This window comes from Sinocyclocheilus rhinocerous, unplaced genomic scaffold (genome assembly GCF_001515625.1).
Source record: "Sinocyclocheilus rhinocerous isolate Xijiao unplaced genomic scaffold, SAMN03320098_v1.1 scaffold1697, whole genome shotgun sequence".
NCBI lineage: Eukaryota > Metazoa > Chordata > Actinopteri > Cypriniformes > Cyprinidae > Sinocyclocheilus > Sinocyclocheilus rhinocerous.
Window position 1 is genome coordinate 989547 of NW_015629509.1, and position 27017 is coordinate 1016563.

The 27017-nt window shown below is 33.8% G+C and overlaps 4 protein-coding genes across 6 annotated transcripts in view; 1 reads left to right on the plus strand and 3 right to left on the minus strand.

The window, feature by feature from the left end:
• The window catches only part of LOC107739029 (cyclic nucleotide-gated cation channel beta-3-like), a 17299-nt gene extending 12489 nt beyond the window's left edge, over positions 1–4810 (minus strand). The window contains 3 exon segments of the mRNA XM_016550997.1: positions 2688–2775; positions 3134–3168; positions 4659–4810. Coding sequence (XP_016406483.1) covers positions 2688–2775; positions 3134–3168; positions 4659–4810 — 275 coding nt within the window.
• A 698-nt stretch (positions 4811–5508) lies between these two features.
• On the minus strand, positions 5509–9400 carry LOC107739026 (cyclic nucleotide-gated cation channel beta-3-like). 3 transcript variants are annotated; one of them, XM_016550992.1, is made up of 8 exons: positions 9176–9400; positions 7791–7950; positions 7613–7710; positions 7456–7539; positions 7268–7386; positions 7039–7191; positions 6386–6545; positions 5509–5699 (listed from the first exon to the last, which is right to left on the minus strand). In XM_016550992.1, exons 1-8 carry the CDS (start codon positions 9368–9370, stop codon positions 5676–5678), a joined length of 993 nt encoding a protein of 330 aa, XP_016406478.1. In that variant the 5' UTR covers positions 9371–9400; the 3' UTR covers positions 5509–5675. The 3 variants fall into 3 exon arrangements, with proteins under 3 accessions (XP_016406478.1, XP_016406479.1, XP_016406480.1); XM_016550993.1 differs by lacking the exon at positions 9176–9400 and adding an exon at positions 8926–9105; XM_016550994.1 differs by lacking the exon at positions 9176–9400 and adding an exon at positions 8630–8740.
• A 1048-nt stretch (positions 9401–10448) lies between these two features.
• cngb3.2 (cyclic nucleotide gated channel subunit beta 3, tandem duplicate 2) lies at positions 10449–19244 on the minus strand. Its single transcript, XM_016550987.1, has 17 exons — positions 19166–19244; positions 18782–18902; positions 17212–17372; positions 16718–17044; positions 16408–16616; positions 16199–16249; positions 16029–16115; positions 15833–15897; positions 14848–14970; positions 13659–13800; positions 12274–12433; positions 12096–12193; positions 11939–12022; positions 11751–11869; positions 11513–11665; positions 11149–11308; positions 10449–10511 (listed from the first exon to the last, which is right to left on the minus strand). The coding sequence occupies exons 1-17, from the start codon at positions 19242–19244 to the stop codon at positions 10485–10487; spliced, it is 2166 nt and encodes a 721-aa protein (XP_016406473.1). The 3' UTR covers positions 10449–10484.
• Positions 19245–23572: 4328 nt separating this feature from the next.
• Positions 23573–27017, plus strand: part of LOC107739036 (cyclic nucleotide-binding domain-containing protein 1) — a 48369-nt gene continuing 44924 nt past the window's right edge. The window contains 3 exon segments of the mRNA XM_074560177.1: positions 23573–23594; positions 23843–23906; positions 24063–24164. Of these exon segments, the coding sequence (XP_074416278.1) occupies positions 23573–23594; positions 23843–23906; positions 24063–24164 (188 nt within the window).

Here is a 27017-nt window from a genome sequence, read left to right on the forward strand (position 1 = left end):
TAATCAGAACCAAAACAGATGTTTTTAGCAGGTCCGAGCTGTAATGGCACAGCTCTATTCTGGAAAAGGGGGCGGGGAGCAGCAGCTCATTTGCATTTAAAGAGACAGGCCCGAAAAACAAGCAGTGTTTCTGCTTCCACTCAAAATAGGCATTTTCAAAATGATATAATAAATCATCTTTTTGAGTATTTTGAGCTGAAACTTAACAGACACATTCTGGTGACACCAGAGACTTATATTACATATTGTAAAAAGGGGCATAATATGTCTCCTTTAACATTAAGCATTTGAGATTTGCTATATAGTACATACTTAATGTAAGTGTAATGTATGTGTCTGGGATATGCTTATAGTAGTTGTATAATTTGTTATGTGGTGATATGTAAGGGATAAAGTACATCCAGCCGGTTGTTATCGCAGAATAACATCGCAGAACGAAGCGGAGGGGTCTTGTATCACCCTGAAGGGGGTTATCCTGCGATAACAACCAGCTGGATATACATTATTCCGCTTATTACAAGGCTACTTGCCACATAAGTAAATAATTAGACAAGAAATATTGATTTGAGTTGAAATATTTGAACGCAAAGCTTCCGTGAAGACAGCAGTTGTGAGCAAGCGGCAAGTTCAAACTAGACGGACATTTAAGGGATACGGTGCAGTCAAAACACTTATTACACAACATTTCACCACATAAATAATTATGGCGATAAAAGATTTAAGACAAAAATGTTTTAAAATCTTACCAGTTTGTTAGTTATCTTATAATCCATTACAGTGTGCAAAACAATCGTCGCAAAATGGCAACAGCTGCGTTTGTATGAAACGAGAGAGCGAGTCCGCGATACCAGGATGACATAATTAAATAATTGGACACAATTTTGAATCGAGTTTTAATATTTTATTAGCTAAACAATCGCAAAGTTTCCACCAAGAAAAAAATGTTCCTAGCAAGAGTACGGCGCCGACTTCAGTTACCCGGATGAGCCTTTGTTATCAGCTTTTACCGGTTGTTATCGAGGGATAACATACCTCGGAATGTTGCGACTGACCAATCAGAATCAAGTATTCCACAGAGCTGTGTAATAATAAGAATTATGAACTCTAGACTGGTTTAGATATGTGAACATAGAGAGTATTTATTTATTTTAAGCTTTGCGGATCTTTCACAGCTACAGCAAACAACAAATCTTACGGCCAAGACTTGATCTGATTTCAGAGTAAGTTCAGCAGCTGAACTCAGACGACACCTCATACAATCACCACATGCTCAGCACTAGACAGTGTAAACCTGTACCTCATCTATTTATAATCATTTTAATCAGTGCAACTCTGCCTTTGTGTCAAATCATGGCTTTACATGGCTGCACAACTGTTGAGTTAAGATAAGGACTGTCCTGAAACATTCACATTTGTTCCTCTTTTCCAGCGGGTGCTCTCTTGTTTACTGTTTATCAGCTAAAATGGGCCCATGTAGTGAATTTAGTACTCAATTTAGTCTTACAGCAGACGTTCGTATCATTGCATTCAGCACATATAAGAATTGTGACTGGAAAATGATGACTGCCTAGCATGGTTTGCTGAAATCAGTATAGAGTTAGCTTTATACTGACACAAAGAAAAATATAACACAGGAAATAGAAACTCCTGTTCACACGTGAGGACGTTCTCGTGATCTTCTTAAGTCACAAATACAGCAGATTCCCTAATCTACTTTCAGCTACTTTTGGAGTCACACGCTGCACATCGTTGAGTGGAAGATGACAGCAAAGATCTGCTCCATACAAACCAACAATGACATGAATGGGCAAAGTCACTATAATTGACCTATTTAAACTTTCTGCTGCCAAGGACCTGCAAATATGATGATCCCCTTACAAAGTACCCATTCCTAAAATATAAAAAGCGAATTTGCATTTATAGTGTGTATAAAGAAAATACTAAGTGTGATGTTATAAAGACAAAAATATCAAATTTGGTAAATGTGAATAATTTTTTTTTTTTATAATCAATATGTATTTATTTATGTCTACTGAAATAAATACATATATTGCATTATTACTAGTGCTGTCAAACGATTAATCGTGATTAATCGTATGTTTACATAATATATGTATGTGTACTGTGTATATTTATTATGTATATATAAATACACACACATACAGTATATATTTTGAAAATATTTACATGTATATACATTTATATACTTATATTTTATATTATATATACAGTAAATATATTTAATACATAAACATAACATATTTTTCTTAAATATATTATTATATCTTTATAAATAAATATATTATTTATTATATTCATATTATTATAAGCAATATTTATGTATTTATTTACTTAAAAATACTAGTTAAATACTACTTAAAATACTGTTTGTGGAGTTATAAAAGACAACAATATCAAATTATTTATAGTAATATGTATGTATTTTGTATAGGATATTTAATAATAATATATTTAATAAATAATAATAATTATTATTATTCAGAATAATTTACAATTTAAAATAAATTATTGTTATTATTATTCATCATTTTTTGTCTATTTTTCTCTAAACCTTTTCTGTCAGCTCTTGTGGCCCCCTTGTGGCTTCAGGACCCCAGTTTGAAAACCTTTCGGTATAGTACACACTATATATAATGAGAATATTTACAGGCAGTCTAAACTCTTACCCCTCTGCAGCTGCTGCTCCGGGATCGGCTGGATCTGCTGGTTTGGCTTCTGGTTTAGGGGGCTCTGGAGCAGGAGCAGGAGCTGGTTCTTAAGAAGCACAGGTCAGAATTAGATGTTTTGGGATAATATGATTTGCTCATTTCTGTATTAGCACATAATTAAAGACAAAAAAAATCTCTAATTATTAACAGCCTATGTGCATGGAGATCTTAACACTGTTTTATGTTTTAATAGGTTAGGCTTCAGCTTCTCCTGACATGCTGCTAACTAATAAAGTACTTGAGCAAGGGGTCCATTATGCCTTTTCATCTAACCCTTTAAAAATGAGAATGTCTCCAGGATTCCAGATGAAAACATCAATCGTACTTTAAAAAATGTACACAGAGAATTGCAGTTTCACTTAATGAAACATCATCTCATGAAGTGAAGATGGATGAAGACTCACCGGTGGGCTTTTCCTCCCTTTTCTCTTCTTTTTTTCTTCATCTTTCTTTGCATCTGCCTTTTCCTCCTGTTAACACCGAACATGTTTTTCTTTCTTTCTTTCTTTATCACAACACATTTCCAGTTTATAGCAGTGATGTTTGAACGAATGAGAGGTGTGTCATTAACTGTTTTACACTCAGTGAAAGCCTGCATCAGCTGACAAGGAGTAAGACGTGCAAATGCAAATTGTTTTATATGTGAGCATCAGGGATATCATCTTTAACTATAACCATAAAACATTTACTTGAAAACATTTACTCGTTACTTGAAATAAAAGACCAAAACAAACAAACAAACAAAAAAAACTTATTTCAGCTAGTTGCAACAACAACAGTTCTAATTTGTGTTTGCTTTAAGTTGAAGAGCTAAAATAACTAAAACAACAACAACAAAAAAAACTAAGAAATAAAAAAAAACACTAAAAATGACAAAAATGACAAAATTACTAAAACTTTAAAATTAAAGTGAAAAAAGAAAATATATTTAAAAAATAGTAGTATATCAATAATACTAAAATAACACTGGTGGGCATTACTACAGAAATGTCAGTAGCCTGATGCGGACTTACAGTAATGCTTTTATTTATTAACAATATATAGAGCATAAATACATGTAAACATAATTTGATTACTCAAATACCATATACTATAACGTAATATATTATTTATATTTATTTAATTATCAATAGTTATTTAGGGCATCAGACGATGGATATTATGTAATAAATTATAGTTGACTCATTTCTTTTACTTTTTGTCTAATTATTATGCATTTAGTGTTTTAGTGTTTAATTATTTGTCTTACTAGAAGACTATCTATATGAACTGAAAAAGTTGATACACACACACACACACACACACACACACACATATATATATCTATATACAGTGGGTACGGAAAGTATTCAGACCCCCTTAAATTTTTCACTCTTTGTTATATTGCAGCCATTTGCTAAAATCATTTAAGTTAATTTTTTTTCCTCATTAATGTACACACAGCACCCCATATTGACAGAAAAACACAGAATTGTTGACATTTTTGCAGATTTATTAAAAAGAAAAACTGAAAGCAAATGGACATTTAATTATATTGATTATTTGTCAATTTCCTGCATGCACATTTATTATACTTTTAAATGTTTAATATAAATTTCAGACTAATTTAAAAAGAAGTACTAGAGACGATTTCCCTTAAAGTGTAATTATGTCACAGTCTCTAAGAAATTACTTGCTCTTTTTACATGTATAAATGTCTATGGATCCTTCCATTCCCACATAAATGTCAAAAATATTATTAGAACTTATTAGCTATTAGCTTTTTAAATTCCCATAGTTTATTCAAATAGCTTATCCTTTGAGCTGCCTTTCCAGTAAACCAAGATACATTTATTTGTTAAAATTGCTATCTATTTTTTTTTTTTTTTTTAAAGAAACACATTTCTCTGACATTAAAGTCAGTTGTATGGTGTGGGATGAATCTGGTGCTGTGTTGTGCTAAAGCCAGGTACTCGTACCTTTGTTGGAGGAGCAGGTGCTGGGGCAGGTGCAGGTGAAGGCACTGGTGTCGGAGATCCAGGGCTCTGAGCTACTGCCGCCACAGTTTTGGGCCGAAAAAGCGTTTTCAAGGTGCTGAACATGGCTGCACTGGCTCGAGCAGGCACGCGATCCCATCCAGATTTATCTCTCCACTCTCCTTATCCACCTGTCGCTGATGTGTGAACTCCGACCTGCTTCAATTAATTCTTAGAGCTCTATTAATTCCCTCTTAGGAATGGCCCTTTTCCCAGGGTTCACCACAGTTTGACTGACCTATCACTGGCCTTCTCACTTACAGTCAACCAATCACAATCCTTCTATTAAAACGGCATTATAGGGTGAGCTGCAAAGGGCCGTTTCTATTTGTAAAGTCAAATATGCACTGCTTTTTTACAGATATGAGAAATATTCGCTTCATTATTGGCTCACATTGGATTACTCAAAGTGTGCCAGACAGCACTTTAATAGTGCATCCGTGGGCTATTCTGGAGCTGCCAGCTATTCCTGCACTGTTTGTGCTGTGGGTCCACATTTAGAAAGACCACTTAGTTAATTAAAACTCTCAATGTCCCCGCCAGACTAAAGAGATTAACTGTGAGATCCCACGGCAGACTGACTCAACTACCAGTCCTTAGCTAACTGAGAGCATGAAGGCTGCGTAAACTCTCAAGTATAAATAAAACAGAAATGATGTTCACTGTACTACGCAATTACAAAATATGTCTTTTATTTAAGTCTCAGTACAAAATAGATCTACAAACATACTGTTTTGGAAGGAATTGAAACAAATTTCAATCAAATAATTCATGTATTACAATTAGTAATACGATTCACTAATTGGCAAGTACTGAAGTTAGCAGGGAAAGAAGCTCGTTTTTTTTTTTTTTTTAAATACATTTAAAATACGTAGGTTATTTTAAAAGGAATTAAATCTTCACAGAGAAATATTTAATGTATTTCATGTGATTATTGTTCTGAAGTAGCAGCAGTCTAGAAAAGAAAAATATAAATAAAAATGTACTCTTTTTGAGCCAGCTTTTGTGTAATTGTATAATATTGTATTACACATCTAAAGTTCAATGTTTTATTCAATATACAGTACCATTAAAACGTTTGGGTCGGTACGTTTTTTTTAAATTTTTTTTAATGTTTTTGAAAAGAAATCTCTTATACAGTAAAAGTAAAGAATAATATTGTGAAATATGAATTTTTTATATTTTAATACAATTTAAATATTTTTTCTATTTTCTATTTTATTTTTTATTTATTTCAAAATGTAATTCATTCTTGTAATGCAAAGCTGAATTTTCAGCATAATTACGCCAATCTTCAGTGTCACATGATTCTTCAGAAATCATTCTAATATGTTGTTTTGCTGCACAAGAAACCTTTATTATTATTATTATTATTATTATTATCAATGTTTAAAACAGTTGTGCTGCTTAATATCATAGAGGAAACCATGATACATATTTGAATATTCTTTGTTAAATCAAATGTTCAAGTGAACAGCATTTGTTTGAAATAGAAATCTTTTGTAACAATATAAATGTTTTTACTGTCACACTGAAAAAAAAAAGCATTAATTCTTTTCAAAAACAATAACAACAAAAAATGTGCTGGCCCCAAAATTTTAAACGGTACTGTATATTTTAGTATATAATAGAATTCCTTACCTTAAGTCTGTCCATAAAGCCTTTTTTGGTGAACACTCCTCCTGCAAAGGCACGCAAAAGTTTGGGAGTGGGAGGTTTTTGTCCGAACATAGCCAGTCCTTTCTTCTTTTCCTCGTCGCCTTTAGCAGCAGGAGGTAGACCCTTGGCTTTCAGCAGTTTCCTGTGAAATGGTGTTAACCAGTATTTTCCAGATTTCACTATTGTAGGTCTGTGAGAAATAGGGCTCAAGACCATGCGTACAGTTGGTGATGATTCAAATAAATCAGTGAATTGGTTAGTGAATAGGTTCATTGAAAGAACCATCTGAACAAATCAGTTCGCTAAAACGAAACAGTTTCCTAATCAGTATTTTTGCCTTCTTATCCAATAAAAATGTTTAAAACGAGAAATTGTCTTCAAAAGCTGAGTGAGTAAAAATTAGGACTTACGGTAGGTTTATTTTCTTACCCCATTAGAAATTAGTTTTTTTTTTCTTGTTTTTTTAAAGCAAAAATCTAACACAGTTAAGTGAGTTCTTAATGCCTTCCCAAGTCTTGTTGTGATATTTAGATAATTTATTGGGAAACAAAAAATGTTTTTTTTCCCTCCTCACTGCTCACTGTGGGTGCATCTATATGAATGTCTGACTGAAAGAATCATGTGACATAACTCACCGTCCCTTCCTGGCCAGCACTTTCTGAGACTCTGGGTAGTGAATCAGGATGTCATTGAGGTCTTTCTTATCCAGTACGAAGAGGTTGGCGAACCCATGTGCCGCTACATTAGCGGTTCTTCTGTTTCCTCCATTGGCTGAAGACTGTAGCAAACTGGGGTCGATTATAAACACATGAGTTCATTCACGACGTATAGTTCTAAAGGCAGATTCTCATTTCGATAGCTCACCTGATCTCTCCGAACACACAGCCTGCCTTCAGAGTCACGAACACAATCTTATTGTCCGGCCCACCGATGACCTGCACCTCTCCGGCCTTAATGATGTACATTTCCTTTCCAATGTCACCCTGCGGAGAAACAGAAGAGTGAAGACTTGATGTGCTTGGTGTCTATAAATAAAAGGCAGGATAACTCACCTTCTTGCACACAAAGTCTCCAGGCAAGTACACAATGGACTTTAGCCTCAATAACATGTCCACAAGCATCTGGTTGTCACAACCCTGTGATAAAAAAACAGAAACATCAAGCAACTGAACATGTCGCAATCTGTTTCCTTCCTTAAATCAAGCCCACCTTAAAGAGGTCGATCTTTTGGAAAGTAGCAAGGTTGATGTCCACAGCGATGGCTGTTCTCATCACCAGAGGCATCTGTTCCAGAAGCTCAGACTCATCTGAGGAGAAGCCAAACCTTAGTTGGCAGGACCCTGCTATTCATTACCAGTCGTTATTTACATGTAAATTTAGATTTTACCCAGCATGCCCTGGGAGTCCCAGGTGTAGTTGTACCAGGTGCGCACTCTGCTTTGAACCAGCTTGGGGATGCGGTTTGTCACCATGTACGCCACACAAGCATCCATAGATGCACGGAAGTACGTCTGGCCGGCAGTAGCTGCTCCAATGACATCTCTCATCTGTAAAATCAAAGATTTACATCTATATATCTGATATGGATGCACCATTTTGATGATTCTGGCTGATACTGAAAAACTGGTAATATTTTCAAGTTAAAGTCAATAAATGATAAATGGCCAATGTTAAAATTCTATACTTTTTAAATTACATTTAAAAAATAAAAAAAAATAAAAACTAAAATGAACACAATGTTATATATGAAAATTTATTTTGAGATTTATTAAAGATTCCATAGTTAGTTTATTGTTACATTCATTCATTCATTTAACCATTATTAAAATTCTGGCCAATATTGATAAATCAATAATTATTTTCATGTCGTGGCCCATAACTGATAAATGGCCAAAACTAAAATTGTATATTATTTTGTCTAAATAAATTTAAAATAAAACACTAAAAAATTTAATTGACAACAAGTCAATTTAGGCATCACTATATTATAATGTTCAGCATGAAAAAATGGCTATTTATTATGGGACTTATTAAAGATTACATTTAACAGTGTTGTAAAATTACTCTCTTTTTTGCACCAATATCAAAATTATGCCCAATATTGATAAACCAATAATTATTTTTATGTTATGGCTGATAACTGACAAATGGCCGATATTACTATTTGATGACCTTTAGATGACAGCAAAGGTAATTAACATGTAAAAATAGCATAAATGAGCCTAAACAATGAATAAATAAATGAAAAAAAAATCCTATTGTCACGTTCTGTGTGTGTCTTTTGATCAGCTATCTAGTTTGTTCCTTAGTTCATGCGCTCCTTTGTTCCTTGCTCGTTTTGTTTCCATGGTTACTAATTGATTGAGTACTCTGTTCAGGTGCTGCTTGTTTAGTTCTTGTTTGCTTGCTCTATTTAAGTCCTCAGTTTCTCCCCAGTCTTCGTCTGGTATTGAAGGTCTTAGTTTGATTGTAGAGTCCAAGACTTTCTCCTGGGTTTATGTTAGTGGCTTTAAATAAAGTACCTGTGATTTATGTATCTTCTTCATTGAGCGCCTATCTCTACACAAACTCTCTGACACCTATAAATTATCTCATTATAATCTGTAACATCTAGTAAAGAAGTGACTCATCCTACATTCTTAAACAACAGGAGCACAATCACAAGAAATCTACATGGTTCCTGACAGGAGAACTGGATGAGGACTATGATATGATTGGCTGCCTGGGACTAGGGGGAGGAGCTCATGATGTTTACATCATTACATCATGTACCTGTCCAATCAAACTTGAGAAGACAAAGACACCAACAAAAAAGTTTGTTAATTGAAAGGTGATTTCAAAGACTGTGTGAGGCTCAGGCAGACCACCGATGTTGATCAGAGTCCGCACGGCAAAATAGTAACTGCGCAAGTACCTGGGAAAGAGACAGAGATGGTCAAATTCAGTATATGTAAGGAATAAAAACATCTTGCAATCATATCTGAGTCCTTATTAAAGATTCAATCATATGCGACCATGGACCACAAAACCAGTCATAAGGGTAAATTTTTTAAAATTGAGATTTATACATCTATGCATTTATACATCTATATATACATATATCTGAAAGCTGAATAAATAAGCTTTCCATTAATGTATGGTTTGTTAGGTTAGGACAATATTTGGCCGAGATACAACTATTTGAAAATCTGCAATCTGAGGGTGCAAAAAAATCCAAATATTGAGAAAATCCAAATGAAGTCCTTAGCAACACATATTACTAATCAAAAATTAAGTTTTGATGTAGGAAATTTCATGGAACATGATCTTTACTTAATATCCTAATTATTTTTGGCATAAAAGAAAAATGGATCATTTTGACCCATATAATGTATTGTTGGCTATTGCTACAAATATACCTGTGCTACTACCTATCAAGGGCCTTCTCACTTGCAGTCAACCAATCACAATCCTTCTATTAAAACTGCATTATAGGGTGAGCTGCAAACGATATTTGCTGTATTATTGGCTCACGAGTCACATTGGATTACTTAATGTGTGCCAGGCAACACTTTGATAGGGCATCCGTGGGCTATTCTGGAGCTGCGAGCTATTCCTGCACTGTGCTGTGCTGTATTTCTGCTCTGGGTCCACATTTAGAAAGACCACTTAGTTAATTAAAACTCTGCCAGACTAAAGAGATTAACTGTGAGATCCCACGGCAGACTGACTCAACTAACTGAGAGCATGCGGGCTATGTAAACTCTCAAGTATAAATAATATTCAGTTGTTTCAGAAATGATGTTCACTGTACTATGCAACTACAAAATGTGTCTTTTATTTAGGTTTCAGTACAAAATAGATTTACAAACATACTATTTTGGAAGGAATTGAAACAAATTGCAATCAAATAATGCATGTATTACTAGTAATACGATTCACTGATTGGCAAGGACCACGGTTAGCAGGGAAAGAAGCTCATTTTAAAAATGGTTTCGATACATATAAAGATATTTAGTTTTTAAAAATACATTTAAAATATGTAGGTTATTTAAAAAGGAATAACATCCTTAAAGAGACATCTTTAATGTATTTCATGCGATTATTGACATTCTGATGTAGCGGCAGTCTAGAAAAGAAAAATATAAACAAGAAATGTACTCTTTTTGAACCATTGTTTTGGTTATTGTATTATACATCCAAAGTTCAATGTTTTATTCAGTGTTTTATGTTTTAAAATGTTTGGGGTCCATAAGTTTTTTTAAATGTTTTTGAAAATAAATCTCTTATACAGTAAAAGTAATATTGTGAAATATTATTTTTAATATTTTTAAAATAACTATTTTTTACTTTAATTTAACTTTTTCTTGTAATGCAAAGCTGAATTTTCAGCATCATTACTCCAGTCTTCAGCGTCACGTGATCCTTCAGAAATCCTTCTAATATCTGATTTGCTGCTGAAGAAACATTTATTATTATTAGACATGTTGGAAACAGTCATGCTGCTTAAGACCTTTGAGGAAACCATCATACATATTTTCAGTATTCTTTGTTAACTACAAAGTTCAAATGAACAACATTTATTTGAAATAGAAGTCTTTTGCAACATTATAAATGTTTTTACTGTCACTTTCGATTAATTTAATGAATCCTTGCTGAATAAAAGCATCAATTCTTTCCAAAACCAACAACAACAAAACTTACTGGCCCCAAAATTTTAAACGGTAGTGCATATGTAAATATACGTATATATTAGAATTCCTTACCTTAAGTCTGTCCATAAAGCCTTTTTTGGTGAATGCTCCTCCTGCAAAGGCACGCAAAAGTTTGGGAGTGGGAGGTTTTTGTCCGAACTGAGCCAGTCCTTTCTTCTTTTCCTCGTTGCCTTTAGCAGCAGGAGGGGGACCCTTGGCTTTCAGCAGTTTCCTTTGAAACAGTGTTAACCAGTATTTTAGATTTCACTATTGGTCTTCTTGTTTTAAGCAAAAATCTAACACAGTTAAGTGAGTTCTTAATGTCTTGCAAAATAATAATAAAATTATAATTTATTGGGAAACAAAAAATGATTTTCTCATTGCTTATGTAGGTGCATCTGCATCCACATGAACGTCTGACTGAAATAATAATTACCGTCCCTTCCTGGCCAGCACTTTCTGAGACTCTGGGTAGTGAATCAGGATGTCATTGAGGTCTTTCTTATCCAGTACGAAGAGGTTGGCGAACCCATGTGCCGCTACATTAGCGGTTCTTCTGTTTCCTCCATTGGCTGAAGACTGTAGCAAACTGGGGTCGATTATAAACACATGAGTTGATATGTCACATTCATGACGTGTAGCTATAAAGGCAGATTCTCTTTTCAATAGCTCACCTGATCTCTCCGAACACACAGCCTGCCTTCAGAGTCACAAACACAATCTTATTGTCCGGCCCACCGATGACCTGCACCTCTCCGGCCTTAATGATGTACATTTCCTTTCCAATGTCACCCTGCGGAGAAACAGAAGAGTGAAGACTTGATGTGCTTGGTGTCTATAAATAAAAGGCAGGATAACTCACCTTCTTGCACACAAAGTCTCCAGGCAAGTACACAATGGACTTTAGCCTCAATAACATGTCCACAAGCATCTGGTTGTCACAACCCTGTGATAAAAAAACAGAAACATCAAGCAACTGAACATGTCGCAATCTGTTTCCTTCCTTAAATCAAGCCCACCTTAAAGAGGTCGATCTTTTGGAAAGTAGCAAGGTTGATGTCCACAGCGATGGCTGTTCTCATCACCAGAGGCATCTGTTCCAGAAGCTCAGACTCATCTGAGGAGAAGCCAAACCTTAGTTGGCAGGACCCTGCTATTCATTACCAGTCGTTATTTACATGTAAATTTAGATTTTACCCAGCATGCCCTGGGAGTCCCAGGTGTAGTTGTACCAGGTGCGCACTCTGCTTTGAACCAGCTTGGGGATGCGGTTTGTCACCATGTACGCCACACAAGCATCCATAGATGCACGGAAGTACGTCTGGCCGGCAGTAGCTGCTCCAATGACATCTCTCATCTGTAAAATCAAAGATTTACATCTATATATCTGATATGGATGCACCATTTTGATGATTCTGGCTGATACTGAAAAACTGGTAATATTTTCAAGTTAAAGTCAATAAATGATAAATGGCCAATGTTAAAATTCTATACTTTTTAAATTACATTTAAAAAATAAAAAAAAATAAAAACTAAAATGAACACAATGTTATATATGAAAATTTATTTTGAGATTTATTAAAGATTCCATAGTTAGTTTATTGTTACATTCATTCATTCATTTAACCATTATTAAAATTCTGGCCAATATTGATAAATCAATAATTATTTTCATGTCGTGGCCCATAACTGATAAATGGCCAAAACTAAAATTGTATATTATTTTGTCTAAATAAATTTAAAATAAAACACTAAAAAATTTAATTGACAACAAGTCAATTTAGGCATCACTATATTATAATGTTCAGCATGAAAAAATGGCTATTTATTATGGGACTTATTAAAGATTACATTTAACAGTGTTGTAAAATTACTCTCTTTTTTGCACCAATATCAAAATTATGCCCAATATTGATAAACCAATAATTATTTTTATGTTATGGCTGATAACTGACAAATGGCCGATATTACTATTTGATGACCTTTAGATGACAGCAAAGGTAATTAACATGTAAAAATAGCATAAATGAGCCTAAACAATGAATAAATAAATGAAAAAAAAATCCTATTGTCACGTTCTGTGTGTGTCTTTTGATCAGCTATCTAGTTTGTTCCTTAGTTCATGCGCTCCTTTGTTCCTTGCTCGTTTTGTTTCCATGGTTACTAATTGATTGAGTACTCTGTTCAGGTGCTGCTTGTTTAGTTCTTGTTTGCTTGCTCTATTTAAGTCCTCAGTTTCTCCCCAGTCTTCGTCTGGTATTGAAGGTCTTAGTTTGATTGTAGAGTCCAAGACTTTCTCCTGGGTTTATGTTAGTGGCTTTAAATAAAGTACCTGTGATTTATGTATCTTCTTCATTGAGCGCCTATCTCTACACAAACTCTCTGACACCTATAAATTATCTCATTATAATCTGTAACATCTAGTAAAGAAGTGACTCATCCTACATTCTTAAACAACAGGAGCACAATCACAAGAAATCTACATGGTTCCTGACAGGAGAACTGGATGAGGACTATGATATGATTGGCTGCCTGGGACTAGGGGGAGGAGCTCATGATGTTTACATCATTACATCATGTACCTGTCCAATCAAACTTGAGAAGACAAAGACACCAACAAAAAAGTTTGTTAATTGAAAGGTGATTTCAAAGACTGTGTGAGGCTCAGGCAGACCACCGATGTTGATCAGAGTCCGCACGGCAAAATAGTAACTGCGCAAGTACCTGGGAAAGAGACAGAGATGGTCAAATTCAGTATATGTAAGGAATAAAAACATCTTGCAATCATATCTGAGTCCTTATTAAAGATTCAATCATATGCGACCATGGACCACAAAACCAGTCATAAGGGTACATTTTTTAAAATTGAGATTTATACATCTATGCATTTATACATCTATATATACATATATCTGAAAGCTGAATAAATAAGCTTTCCATTAATGTATGGTTTGTTAGGTTAGGACAATATTTGGCCGAGATACAACTATTTGAAAATCTGCAATCTGAGGGTGCAAAAAAATCCAAATATTGAGAAAATCCAAATGAAGTCCTTAGCAACACATATTACTAATCAAAAATTAAGTTTTGATGTAGGAAATTTCATGGAACATGATCTTTACTTAATATCCTAATTATTTTTGGCATAAAAGAAAAATGGATCATTTTGACCCATATAATGTGTTGTTGGCTATTGACATACCTGTACGACTTACGACTGGTTTTGTGGTCCAGGGTCACATATTACAGTGTCAAAACAGCAGACATCGAACCACTGAGCAAAGCCATGGCCAAGCAAGAAAGCCAAGTGAAAAAAATCTAAATCAAATCTGAACCAAAAAAACCACCAAGCGCTTCAGGAGCATAAGCTTTACAGACAAAAGCTTTGGAGACAAAACGTCTACCTGGCCGAGAATGATGGACAAAAATAGAGCACCAAAAAAATAGTTGGTCATCTGAAAGATCTGACCGAACATGGTCTCAGGGAAAGGAAGTTCTGCGATCATCAGGAGGGATTTCTCCGCATAGAAGAAACACCTCAGGTAGCTATGAGAATATGAAAAAAAACAAAAAAAAACCTGCAATTACTGCAAACCAATTTAGTTTTTTTGTTGTTGTTAAACTTGAACTGTGAATGGAAGAGAAAAAAAAATAACATTACATGGGCATTTCAATTACTGTTTTGTGCTGCCAGTGGTGCAGAAGTTATATACTTTACCTTTACAAAAAGAATCAATAAAGTGAATCTGAAAGGTAGATGAAATTACTTACGCGCTGCCTTCTCCGCTGTACACCCATTTGGTTTTGCCAATCCCCTGGTAGTCAGATGCCACGTAGTAAAGACATGCGTTGAGATGGAGAATAAACATCAGGTATCCAATGGTGCGAATTACTCTTTAAAAAGAACAAAGGAGAATTATGGTCACAATATAACAGTAGTTCTCAACCAAGGGTCTGGGGCCAACTAGAGGGCCATCAAACTTCCAAGGAGGGTGCAAGATGATTCAAAATAAGACAAAAAAGGATTAAAATAAGCTCAAACATCTAAAAATCAAGATGTAAACTGGTATTATATTTCGTATGTTAACTTGTTCCCTTAACAACTGCCGTTCTATGGAAGAACCAGGATTTCCATGATCTTGAAGATCTGGATATATGAGGGAACTTTAATATTGTGATTTCTAGACCTGGAAAAGTCTTTTCTAAAAGGTTTTTTAAAACTTCAAATTTTCTGTAATGAATATATATCTCCAGTTATGTCAAGCTTTAAAATATTTTTGCAGGTAGAAATGAATGAGAAATGGCTAATTGTGAGTAAATAAGAATAATAATTAAAAAAAACAATCAAAAGCAACTAAAAAAATTGAAATTTCGAGCCAAATTCAGAATGAGAATGTTTTAAATTCTTGAATTCTTGATTTCATCGAGGTAGCAAACAGAATTTGAATTTAAACATGAAGAATTACAGTGCAATCAAGTTATGGAAATGTGTGCTTCATTTATATTTAGCATTTAAAAAATTAACTTTTTGGACCATATTGGAAGAACAGAATATTCCAATTTTCCTCAAAGTCTTCCAAATGAAGCCAAACAGCATTCTAATTCTCATTAACTGAAAGGTTGTCAATTCATAAATTCAGATTTTTTGCCCATCCCTGATAGAACCAGTCAGTCAGATCAACTCTTTTAAAGGGGTCATATGATGCTTTTTTAAAGATCATTATTTTGTGTATTTGGTGTAACCTTGGTTACATACCTCCAGATGTACGCTTTGGTCATGATCCCTTCAAGACGGTCACTGAACTCAAAAAATGCTTCAGACTTAAGGAGAAAACATAAACAAAACAAGGTTAAGGCAAATTCAAAAATATAATCAGCTCATGAATGATTATGCATCTCATAGCCAATCACGAATCCCGCCAAAACACAGGTGTTTATAGAAGCTGCATTACCTTCATCAAACGATTGAGCCTGAAGACAGACTTGAATCCAAACGGGAAATATAACAGGTCTGAAGGCAGGATGGATAGGACATCATTCTGAAAGGACAGGAAATATTTCATGGCTTTCTGGGATAAAATGCTATTTGGAAGATGAAAGTCAACTGAAATATCTGCAATACCTGAAACCTTGACGATTCTCGATATTTATTTTTAATCACAACTCTGTCATACTGAAAGAAAATTATGAAAAAAAATTAGAGGTACTCATTAGTAGTGTTAGAATTTAATAATAGAACTTACAGTAGAAGTCTATGGAGCAAGACATTGAACACTGTGTTATATAAAAAGACTGTGTGAACATAAAATGAAGCTATCAATTTTTTCTTACAATGATGTCTCCCCCTTTACAGAACTGCAGTCGTGGCTGGAAAACGATCATGTCGATGACATAGATGATGTCAGCAATGATGTCCAAGGTAAACCACAATGGAACAGACGCTGGGTCATGATACGGGAAGGCCATACGGACCGGTATGAACCACAGGTTATAGTTGAAGGCAATGGTCACCAAGCTTAGCCAAGCAATATACCTGCAGTCTAGTGAAAAACACAAGAACAGAGCAGACGAAAGCATAGAAACGTGGTCATTTTATGTCTGCATATGACATAAATTATGTTAGCATATTTTGAAATGTAACCTGTGAACGGATCGATGGAGGTGTCCAGTCTTTTGTCCATTCTGTTCTCGATGGGCTTCAGCAGGAAATCTACACAGGTGCACTTCATTTTTGGGTAGATGGACTTCTGCTCTTTGTCTGCCTTGTCATCTTTCTTCTCCTCCTGTTTTTCCTCTTTCTTTTCCCCAGGCTTGTCTGCTTTTTTCTTCTCCTCCTCCTCTTTATTTTTTCTCTCTGCCTCCTCTTTCTTTTTCTTCTCCTCCTCCTCTTTTCTTTTCTTGTCCTCCTCTTCTTTTCGTTTCCTCTCCTCCACCAACTTCAAGTAGTCATCCTTTCTCAGGACAGGTGCTGGAACAAACACAAAATACCTGTTAAGCCACTTCTTATTGTCTTGTTATGTGGTGACGTCCTGTCATATTTACATATTATTTCAGCTGTATGTATGTATTATTTCAATAAGTGCTGTATTACAGATATATCATTAATTGCCGAAGCATGGATTGATTTGTACTCACTGACAGGAGGGCTGCGCTCTGGAGAGGATGCATAGGGGTCAATGATCTTTTCTTTAAACTGTTCTGTCCGTTGCCGGTAATGCTGAACAATCTCAATGAGTTGAGCATCAAAATGCTTGCTTATCACAATGGGTCGGGACTCAGGGGAAGGGGCCTCCTCACTATAACAATCCAACAGATAATAACACAAGGTGAAATCAATATATTTAACATATATAGTAATATATCACTTAATATACAGACATTTAAAATCCTCAACTTCCAGAAACTTTAAACAAACAAATAAATACATTTCTAATGAACAAAAACCATTGTTTACCTATAGTAACCATGTTTTTTTTTTTTTTGTAGGAAAACCATATGGTTCATTTTCGTAAGGGTGTTTACAGTAACAGTCTATGGGGCAAAGTATTGTGGAAGGTTTAAAAGTAGAAATATACAGCTTATGTTTTTGTAACAGTCCTTATATTAATTCCTCGATATAACATGAATGTTATTTAAACTGTACAGTTTTCTAAATCGTTCTTTGTTTTGGGACTACTGTCCTAGGCGAATGAACTTCCGGTTGATAAATATCCTTGCGCGCATAATGACACAAGTTGGTTTTAAATTTTATCACACTAGTTTCATTTTACTACTTATAATGCTCATATTTTTTTGTAAAATGTGTTCGTATTAATTTCTTCATTCACAGTGTGTGTTATTTGAGCTGTAAAGCAGTCTAAATGCTTTTTAGTGGGTATTTTTACGTTGCTCCTGGTAGGCTATTCATCGGATCCGTGTAAACACGACTCAAAATTGAGTTGAAATCCTACATGTGATCATTGGTTTAACTTGTTTGACGCTGAACTACTTGTACAAGATCTGAAACTGTTGATGATCTGAATTGTGCTTTTATATGCTGACCTCTGCTGGTCATGGAGGCGTATTACAAGTGTAAGTGAAGACCCAGTGCCTTTTGTTTTGAGTACATGTTAGTGTTATTAGTGCAAAATACAACTTTATAATATAATATATATTATACTGGAGCAGAATTTTATTTAATTTTATTTCTTTGTTTTTATTATTTATAATAAATAAATAAATACTGCTCCAGTGAATGGGAATATATTTTGAGGATCATACCCATCATAAAACTACTCTGGCATTCTTCCACTGTTGGTGTCGGTTTTATTTTTGTTTTCTAAATGTAAGTAGCTCCAGGGATCTTCTTATATCAAATGCACTGTAAATCTTGTAATCTGCTCTCAGCTCCTGGTCTCGTAATCTTCCAGGTCTCTGCTGCACAGTCTTGGATCTGATGTACAGTGTTTGCACTGATGACTTACTCACACGCTGTTCTGTCACTTACTGTGAGTCCTTTCCAAGACAACGTGAGTCTAGTTGATTAGCCGTGATTAATTAATGCTTATCAATCACACTCAGGACATCAAGACTTTCTCTTGGCACTTATAGCACATGAAAGTCAACATGAAATCAAACTCAACCCTATTTATTCTCTTGCCGTAATATATTTTAATAACTTCTGACCAAATGCAACATGATCAGATAAAAATGGTGTTAATTTTACCCTTCAGCAGGTGGCTGGCCGTTGGCCGGGTCTGCAGGTTTCTCCTCTGGTTTGGGGGCCGGTTCTGGTTTTGAGGCCGGTGCTGCTGGTTCTGGAGCTGGTGCTGGAGTCGGCGTTGGGGCTGAGGAGAAAATAGTTATTTTTTCTTTTTACGATTCCCAAATGAAGGAAGATTTGGGTCACAGATGGAGGACTGACCCCTGAAGCAGCTTACTGACCATCACATGCTACTGAACCCATAACAAACACTACTGCAAGCAACCTGTGACAGACTGTAAGAATTATTTCAAATACCTCTCATCTGGAAAATATATTCTGCAGGTGCTTACACAATGAATGATGAGATCATTTAGTGGATAATTACAATGATAACAGATGACTTACCAGGGCCTTCATCATCTTTCTTGTCTTCATTTTCCTTGTCTGCAGGTTTTTCTTCCTGCCGGGTGCAGAGATTAATCATTATCCCAGAGCGCTTTTGCAGTTATAAAAACATTCTCATAAATGACGCATGATGGCTTCTGTTATTTGTAGATTGTTGAGCTAAATTGTCTATTTTAAATTACTCAAGCCTTTAGCTTTAACTTTTACATTTTTAAATGATGTTAGAAGAACACTGTTTGTCCTTTACATGGTGTTTAAGATAAAAACTACCATAAAGTGAATTAATGTATGCGCAGTATATATATATATATATATATATATATATATAATCTTATATGAAACATATAATAAATGATATTAATTATTTAACATTATTTTTGGACTAAATCTTCAATTATGCATTTTAATGAACTTTTTAACTAACCTTTTACTGTAAAACAACTTTAGCTAAAAAAAAAAAAAAAACTGCTATATCTGCCAAAGCATCATTTTCATTTAGTTTAACTGTACTAAAATAACTAAATCTAAAATTGAAATAAAAATCTATAAAAACTATAAAGATATATTTTAAAAAACAATAATGAATAAAATGAAAAAAAAAACACACACACACAAAAGACCAAATTATTAAAAATTACAAAAAATTTCACTAAAATTAAAATGAAAACTGAAAAATACTAACTAATTCAAAATATTAAATAAAACTATAATAGTGTCAATGATACTAAAATAACACTGATAAATAACATATGCTTTAAAAATAATAAATGCTCCATATAATTTATTATATTATTAAATAATTCATAAAACTATATCCACATTACACATACTACATATACAAAGCATTTATTAATATAATAAATAATATAAAGCATTTATTATTATTTTTACCGAAAATTGTCAATCCCATATTTAAAATGATAGCTAAAATATTTACTGCATTTTAGCAAAATATTTTTAATTTGTTACATGTGCTTAAGATAAAAAAGCAGCAGAAATCTTCATAAAGTGCATTATGAGTCACTTGTACCTACCTTTGCAGGGGCCGGAGCAGGAGCTGGTGCAGGGGCCGACCTAGAGGCCGAGGCCGGGGTAGGACCCACAGTTGGACCCCCGATGATCTTCTTCAGCTTGCTGAACATGGCTCAGTGGCAGACAGTGTCTGAGAAGATCTCTGTTGTGTTTATCCTTCTTGTGTGACCACGGCTTCAGTCCTACTAATGTTGCTGCCTGATGCAATTAGCACTTTTAGAACACTAATACCCATCTGCAAACAGACCTCAGAAGTGAGTTCAGGCCACAATTCATCACAGTGTCTGTCAACTGCAGAGTGAGTTCAAAACACGCCTACAGCCACAGATTTGATATATATATATATTAATATTTCATTGTTGCACAACTATTATATCAATTTATAAAGTTAGAAACCATGTGATATGTCAACAAATAAACAAAAGAAGTCAAAGTGCTTGTTTCTGGTCAGTATAAACCATAAATATATAAAGTTTGATTCACAGTATGTTTGTATAGTGTTCACAGCCTTTCTAAATCTCAATACAGTGCAGAGAATATCAGCAAATTGTCATCGAGCTTTGAGCAGATTTCTCTGGTGGACCTGCGAGCTGTTCTGCTGGATTAGTTCGGCTCGTATGGAGCGGTGGGCCACTTACTTAATTAAACCTTATAAGCTTTTAGTTCAGCTGAGGGGATTTACTGCTGTGGTTTCACAGGGAACAGTCGAGACTAACAAGAAGAAAAGACGTCTTTGATCTTACATGCCTTCCATCTCTTTATTCTGCACATATTCCCTTTTAAAATTCAGAATGGAGCCATGTTAATTTTATATTTCTGTTTCAGTGGTTAAACTGGGTCAGAAAAGAATAGAATAGATCTTTATCTTTTATTATTTATATGCTCATGAGTTGCTCGTCATTTGTTATTGAGCAAATTATTATTCATATACTATTAGGTTAGTTGTTATTAATTTTTTGAATTAGCTTTTATTTTTTATATTTTCAGTTTTAATTTGAATTCTAGATAAAAATTTGAGTCATTTTGTATGCTTTAATTAACAATTCGATGTGCTTTTGCCATTTTTAGTTTTGTATTATTTTTGTGCTTTTTAAATATAACAATGTAGGTTTATTTTATATTCAATTTTATTGCAAAGCAACATTTCTAATTTTCTATTTTTTAATTGAATCGTTCAAAAACAATGATTGGTTTAGGAACCAAACAAATGTCCTAAGAGATTTAATGAGTCATTTATTCCATTTGTTCAAAAACACGACGCTTGTTGACGGTCAGTCAGTTCCGCTTTGGCCTAGTTTGGAAGTATTTTTGCCGCCGGTGATACAAATATAGACACATAGGCTAACTGAAAATATTATGTCTAAAATGTAAGTTACTCAATATTAACTTCTTGTTTACTGAGTTGTTAGCCTACCTCATTAACTTGCTAAATGTGAGTTGTTAACATAACGTTGCTGAGTTTTGTATTTCGCGATTAGAACGCGTAATTCTAATCCCAATAAGATATTAATAATCATGCTTTATTAACGATCTTTTAACACGATAACATTGTACTGTCTGTAATATGAGTAGCCTACAGGACTGTTGCCATGAAACAGGCCAAACACACTTCGACAATAATTTGCACTCGAGTCACCTGATATTTCTCACTGTTACAATGAACACTCATGTTATCATTTGCTGCTTTTACAGCCATGCACCGATACCGACATTCAGGTACAGAGACATTTCAAATAAACATGTTAATAATGTAAGGAGTCAGTTGTATTATACATATCATGTATTGTTTACATTGTATACATTGTATTGTGTAAATGACAAGGCTGTTCTACACTGTATATAGTACAGACAGAGGAGACCGGGGCTGGTGGGGCTGGTTTTACTTTACTGAATGTTTCTAGCTCTGTAAAATTGATTTAAAATCGGATGTTACTGATCTGCTAAGCTTTCTACTTTTAACACAGCTGAGCAAAGACTTGCAGACATTGACTACACACAGCTGGCGCAGCTAACCCAGCTAAATGAAAGGTAGAAATGGTCATTAGTGTGCTAAATAAATTTTTGTTATTATTCCTGAATGTTTCAGTTGCCTTTGAACTTGTTGAACTAGTGTTTTAATATCCCATTTTAAAAACAAGATGGTAATAAAAATGATTTTTTTTCAAGCTTTGCTTCTCTTCACAGTATCAGTTCTGAAGAGGCCCATAAAAAATTCATGAAACTTTATCAAGAAATATTCCTGCAACCTCAGACATGTTTACCCAGAATACAACTCAAGACTAGGATGTGAGTAACTTTTTTTCTTTTTCTTTTCATTTTTAAAACATTATGCACAGTGCTAATTAGTGTATTATGGGATCAGACCACTTGTTAAAACTTTCACTAAGGAAGAAGTCAGTTTTGCATTGAAGTCTGTGGGGCAGACATTATGGAGTCAGTTGTTTCCAATGCAGAATTGCTATTTTCCTAGGAAATCTGTCTATGTTAATTTTATATTTCTGTTTCAGTGGTTAAACTGGGTCAGAAAAGAATAGAATAGATCTTTATCTTTTATTATTTATATGCTCATGAGTTGCTCGTCATTTGTTATTGAGCAAATTATTATTCATATACTATTAGGTTAGTTGTTATTAATTTTTTGAATTAGCTTTTATTTTTTATATTTTCAGTTTTAATTTGAATTCTAGATAAAATTTGAGTCATTTTGTATGCTTTAATTAACAATTCGATGTGCTTTTGCCATTTTTAGTTTTGTATTATTTTTGTGCTTTTTAAATATAACAATGTAGGTTTATTTTATATTCAATTTTATTGCAAGGCAACATTTCTAATTTTCTATTTTTTAATTGAATCGTTCAAAAACAATGATTGGTTTAGGAACCAAACAAATGTCCTAAGAGATTTAATGAGTCATTTATTCCATTTGTTCAAAAACACGACGCTTGTTGACGGTCAGTCAGTTCCGCTTTGGCCTAGTTTGGAAGTATTTTTGCCGCCGGTGATACAAATATAGACACATAGGCTAACTGAAAATATTATGTCTAAAATGTAAGTTACTCAATATTAACTTCTTGTTTACTGAGTTGTTAGCCTACCTCATTAACTTGATAAATGTGAGTTGTTAACATAACATTGCTGAGTTTTGTATTTCGCGATTAGAACGCGTAATTCTAATCCCAATAAGATATTAATAATCATGCTTTATTAACGATCTTTTAACACGATAACATTGTACTGTCTGTAATATGAGTAGCCTACAGGACTGTTGCCATGAAACAGGCCAAACACACTTCGACAATAATTTGCACTCGAGTCACCTGATATTTCTCACTGTTACAATGAACACTCATGTTATCATTTGCTGCTTTTACAGCCATGCACCGATACCGACATTCAGGTACAGAGACATTTCAAATAAACATGTTAATAATGTAAGGAGTCAGTTGTATTATACATATCATGTATTGTTTACATTGTATTGGTTCGCTTTTGTAAATGACAAGGCTGTTCTACACTGTATATAGTACAGACAGAGGAGACCGGGGCTGGTTGTCACATTTTTACTTTACTGAATGTTTCTAGCTCTGTAAAATTGATTTAAAATCGGATGTTACTGATCTGCTAAGCTTTCTACTTTTAACACAGCTGAGCAAAGACTTGCAGACATTGACTACACACAGCTGGCGCAGCTAACCCAGCTAAATGAAAGGTAGAAATGGTCATTAGTGTGCTAAATAAATTTTTGTTATTATTCCTGAATGTTTCAGTTGCCTTTGAACTTGTTGAACTAGTGTTTTAATATCCCATTTTAAAAACAAGATGGTAATAAAAATGATTTTTTTTCAAGCTTTGCTTCTCTTCACAGTATCAGTTCTGAAGAGGCCCATAAAAAATTCATGAAACTTTATCAAGAAATATTCCTGCAACCTCAGACATGTTTACCCAGAATACAACTCAAGACTAGGATGTGAGTAACTTTTTTTCTTTTTCTTTTCATTTTTAAAACATTATGCACAGTGCTAATTAGTGTATTATGGGATCAGACCACTTGTTAAAACTTTCACTAAGGAAGAAGTCAGTTTTGCATTGAAGTCTGTGGGGCAGACATTATGGAGTCAGTTGTTTCCAATGCAGAATTGCTATTTTCCTAGGAAATCTGTCTAAAATAAAGTGCAGATCATGTCTGCTTAGTTTCAGTGAGCTGTTTGTGATCAGTTTCAGGTAATGGTGTAATCCTCTTACCCTGAGACGTAGTTTATTCAGCTGCAAAACTTAGTACTTAGTAAACACTGTAGCAATGTAAGCTCAGTAAAGCTCAGAATTAGATCAGATTACCAAATAAAGGAAGCATGTATATAGTTCAAATGTAATGTAATCAAATTATAACATACTTTTATGTGTTTGTAAAGTAAGTTGTTTAATTCAGGGTTTGTTTGTAATGTCCCTTAAACAATTTCACATTCAAACTAAATGCATGTAAAGTACTGGTTCTCACACCCAGGATGAATGTATTTGATTAAGAATACAGTAATATTGTGAAATAGTATTACAGTTTAATAGAAAATCTGCTTAATATTTTTAGGAAACCAGGAGAGTGTAATTTTAGTGTCATTGAGATACCGTTATAGTTTGTGTTAATATTTTGAATTAGATTTTGTTGTGTGTGTGTGTATATATATATATATATATATATATATATTCTGCCTTCATGTTAATTTTAGTTAAAGGTTTAGTTGTGTTTTTTGAGATTTATTGTGTTCGTCATTTTTATTAGTTTTTGTTGTTTTTAAATGTCTATATAGCTTTTATTAATTTTTATTTACATTACTTTATTATCCATGTTGTGGAAAATTGTCTCTGTCTCTTTAATTTCAAATTTCAGTTATTTTAGTACATCAAGTTAAACTAAGTGTGAACAATAAATGCTAAAAATGTTAAAATAAAATGATACTTTTTAAGAAATGTAATTTTATTTTATTTTATTTCAAGTAATGATTTTTTTTTTTTTAATTATGGTTTTAGTTTTTATTTTTGTTAACTATAATAACCCTAAACCAGGATACGTTTTTCAAGATTCAAAATAACAGCATTTTATTTTTAAATAAAAATGTTTTGTAACATTATAAATGTATTTACTGTCACTTTTGATCAATTTAATACATCCTTACTGAAAAAAATTAATTTCTTTAAAAAAAATTACAGAGCCCAAACTTTAGAACAATTGTGTATATTAAAATCAAATGTGAAGGTGCTTTCAGCAGGCCTCTGAATAAAAATTTATTTGTAATATTACTGTTATTTTTACCTCTTGGGAAACAAACAAAAAACTGTATTGTACTGTTACTTTTCTAATAAGAGTGTGCTGGAGCAGTTTTAGCCTCCACGTCAAACCTGCGTCAATATTCTAAAAATCGCCTTTGTGCCTTTTTTGGAAAGTAGTATCTTGTCGAGTGAAAGTCACAAACAGGAAGTGTTTTATAAAAGACATGTGGGCCGCGCCCCTGCAGAGGCATGATGGAGAAACTGAGGACCTGTCATTCATTTCAATCCCACTGTAGTCCCACTCAGAGTTGTTCTGAGTAATGTTTACAGTCCTCTCAACAGCCTGCTGGAGCAGCAAAAATGAATGTTCTTGTGGGTAGTGACATATGAATCATAGCTCTAATTGGCTGGGATATAGATCTGCTCCCAGTAGGAATCGGGTGTCTTGAATAGCGCTCGCAAAGAAGGGTTATTTAAGGATTGGTTCAAATGAAAAATGGTGAGTGATTATCTTGTAAATCAACTTTAGGACTGTGGTTAAGGTCATTCTGATTGAATGCACTGCTTAATGTGGCTGTGCTTTTCAGTTACACTATCAATCAAAAGTTCAGACACACCTACTCATTCTTTGTTACTTTTCCCACATTTTATAATAATAATAATAAGGTCATTAAAACTATGAATTCGCACCAGTTGAAGTATGGAAATTATGTCTTATATTTGAACATACAGTATATACTTTAGGCTATAGTGTATTTATAGGCACAATTTATATTTGTCTACAAAACTCATTTCAAAAAGTTTTTATGATCATAAGATGTTTAAATAAATTTGTTTCTTGAAGGAATAGTTCACCCAAAAATTTAATTTGCTGAAATTTACACACCCTCAGGCCATCCAAGATGTAAATGAGTTTTTCTTCATTGGAACAGATTTGGAGAAATTCAGCATTATATCAATTGCTCACCAATGGATCCTCTGCAGCGAATGGGTGCCGTCAGAATGAGAGGTAAAACGGCTGATTAAAAACATCACAATAATCCTCAAGTTATCAATTTGTGAAATTAAAACCTGTGTGTTTGTAAGAAACAAATCCATCAAGTAGTTTTTTTTTTACTTCAAACTGTTGCTTTCGGTTAAAATATGAGTCCTATATATTATTATATAATATTATATAAATAATATTGCTTTCTCCAGTGAAAAAGTTGCCTCATCTGAATCAGGAAAGAAATGTGCACAGATCAAGCACCTTTACAAACACAAACAATTCAAATCAGTTCTTAACATATATGTTAATGGATTTTGATGTGAGAGGACAAAAGGGGATCAACTTTTTCCACAGGACAAAGTTTTATGAATTATGGACTGGTGTTTTGATTTAACCCTAAAAACATCTTAATGATAAATATGTTTATTATAAACACAGCTTGACATGTTAATTGATGGACTGGAGTCGTGTGTATTACTTGTGGATTATTGTGATGTTTTTATCAGATGTTCAGACTCTCATTCTGACGGCACCCATTCACTACAGAGGATCCATTGGTGAGCAAGTGAT

Coding starts and splice junctions, on each gene's coding strand:
- LOC107739026 (XM_016550992.1), bottom strand. CDS start 9,370: ATGTTTTTATTCCTTACATATACTGAATTTGACCATCTCTGTCTCTTT. Junction 7,540..7,612: donor AAAAGATCGACCTCTTTAAG/GTGGGCTTGATT, acceptor TTTTTATCACAG/GGTTGTGACAACCAGATGCT. Junction 6,546..7,038: donor GTGCTGGCCAGGAAGGGACG/GTGAGTTATGTC, acceptor ACCATTTCACAG/GAAACTGCTGAAAGCCAAGG.
- cngb3.2 (XM_016550987.1), bottom strand. CDS start 19,244: ATGATTAATCTCTGCACCCGGCAGGAAGAAAAACCTGCAGACAAGGAA. Junction 17,373..18,781: donor GGCCAGCCACCTGCTGAAGG/GTAAAATTAACA, acceptor GGATTGTTATAG/TGAGGAGGCCCCTTCCCCTG. Junction 10,512..11,148: donor GCTTTATGGACAGACTTAAG/GTAAGGAATTCT, acceptor TTTCTTTTCTAG/ACTGCCGCTACATCAGAATG.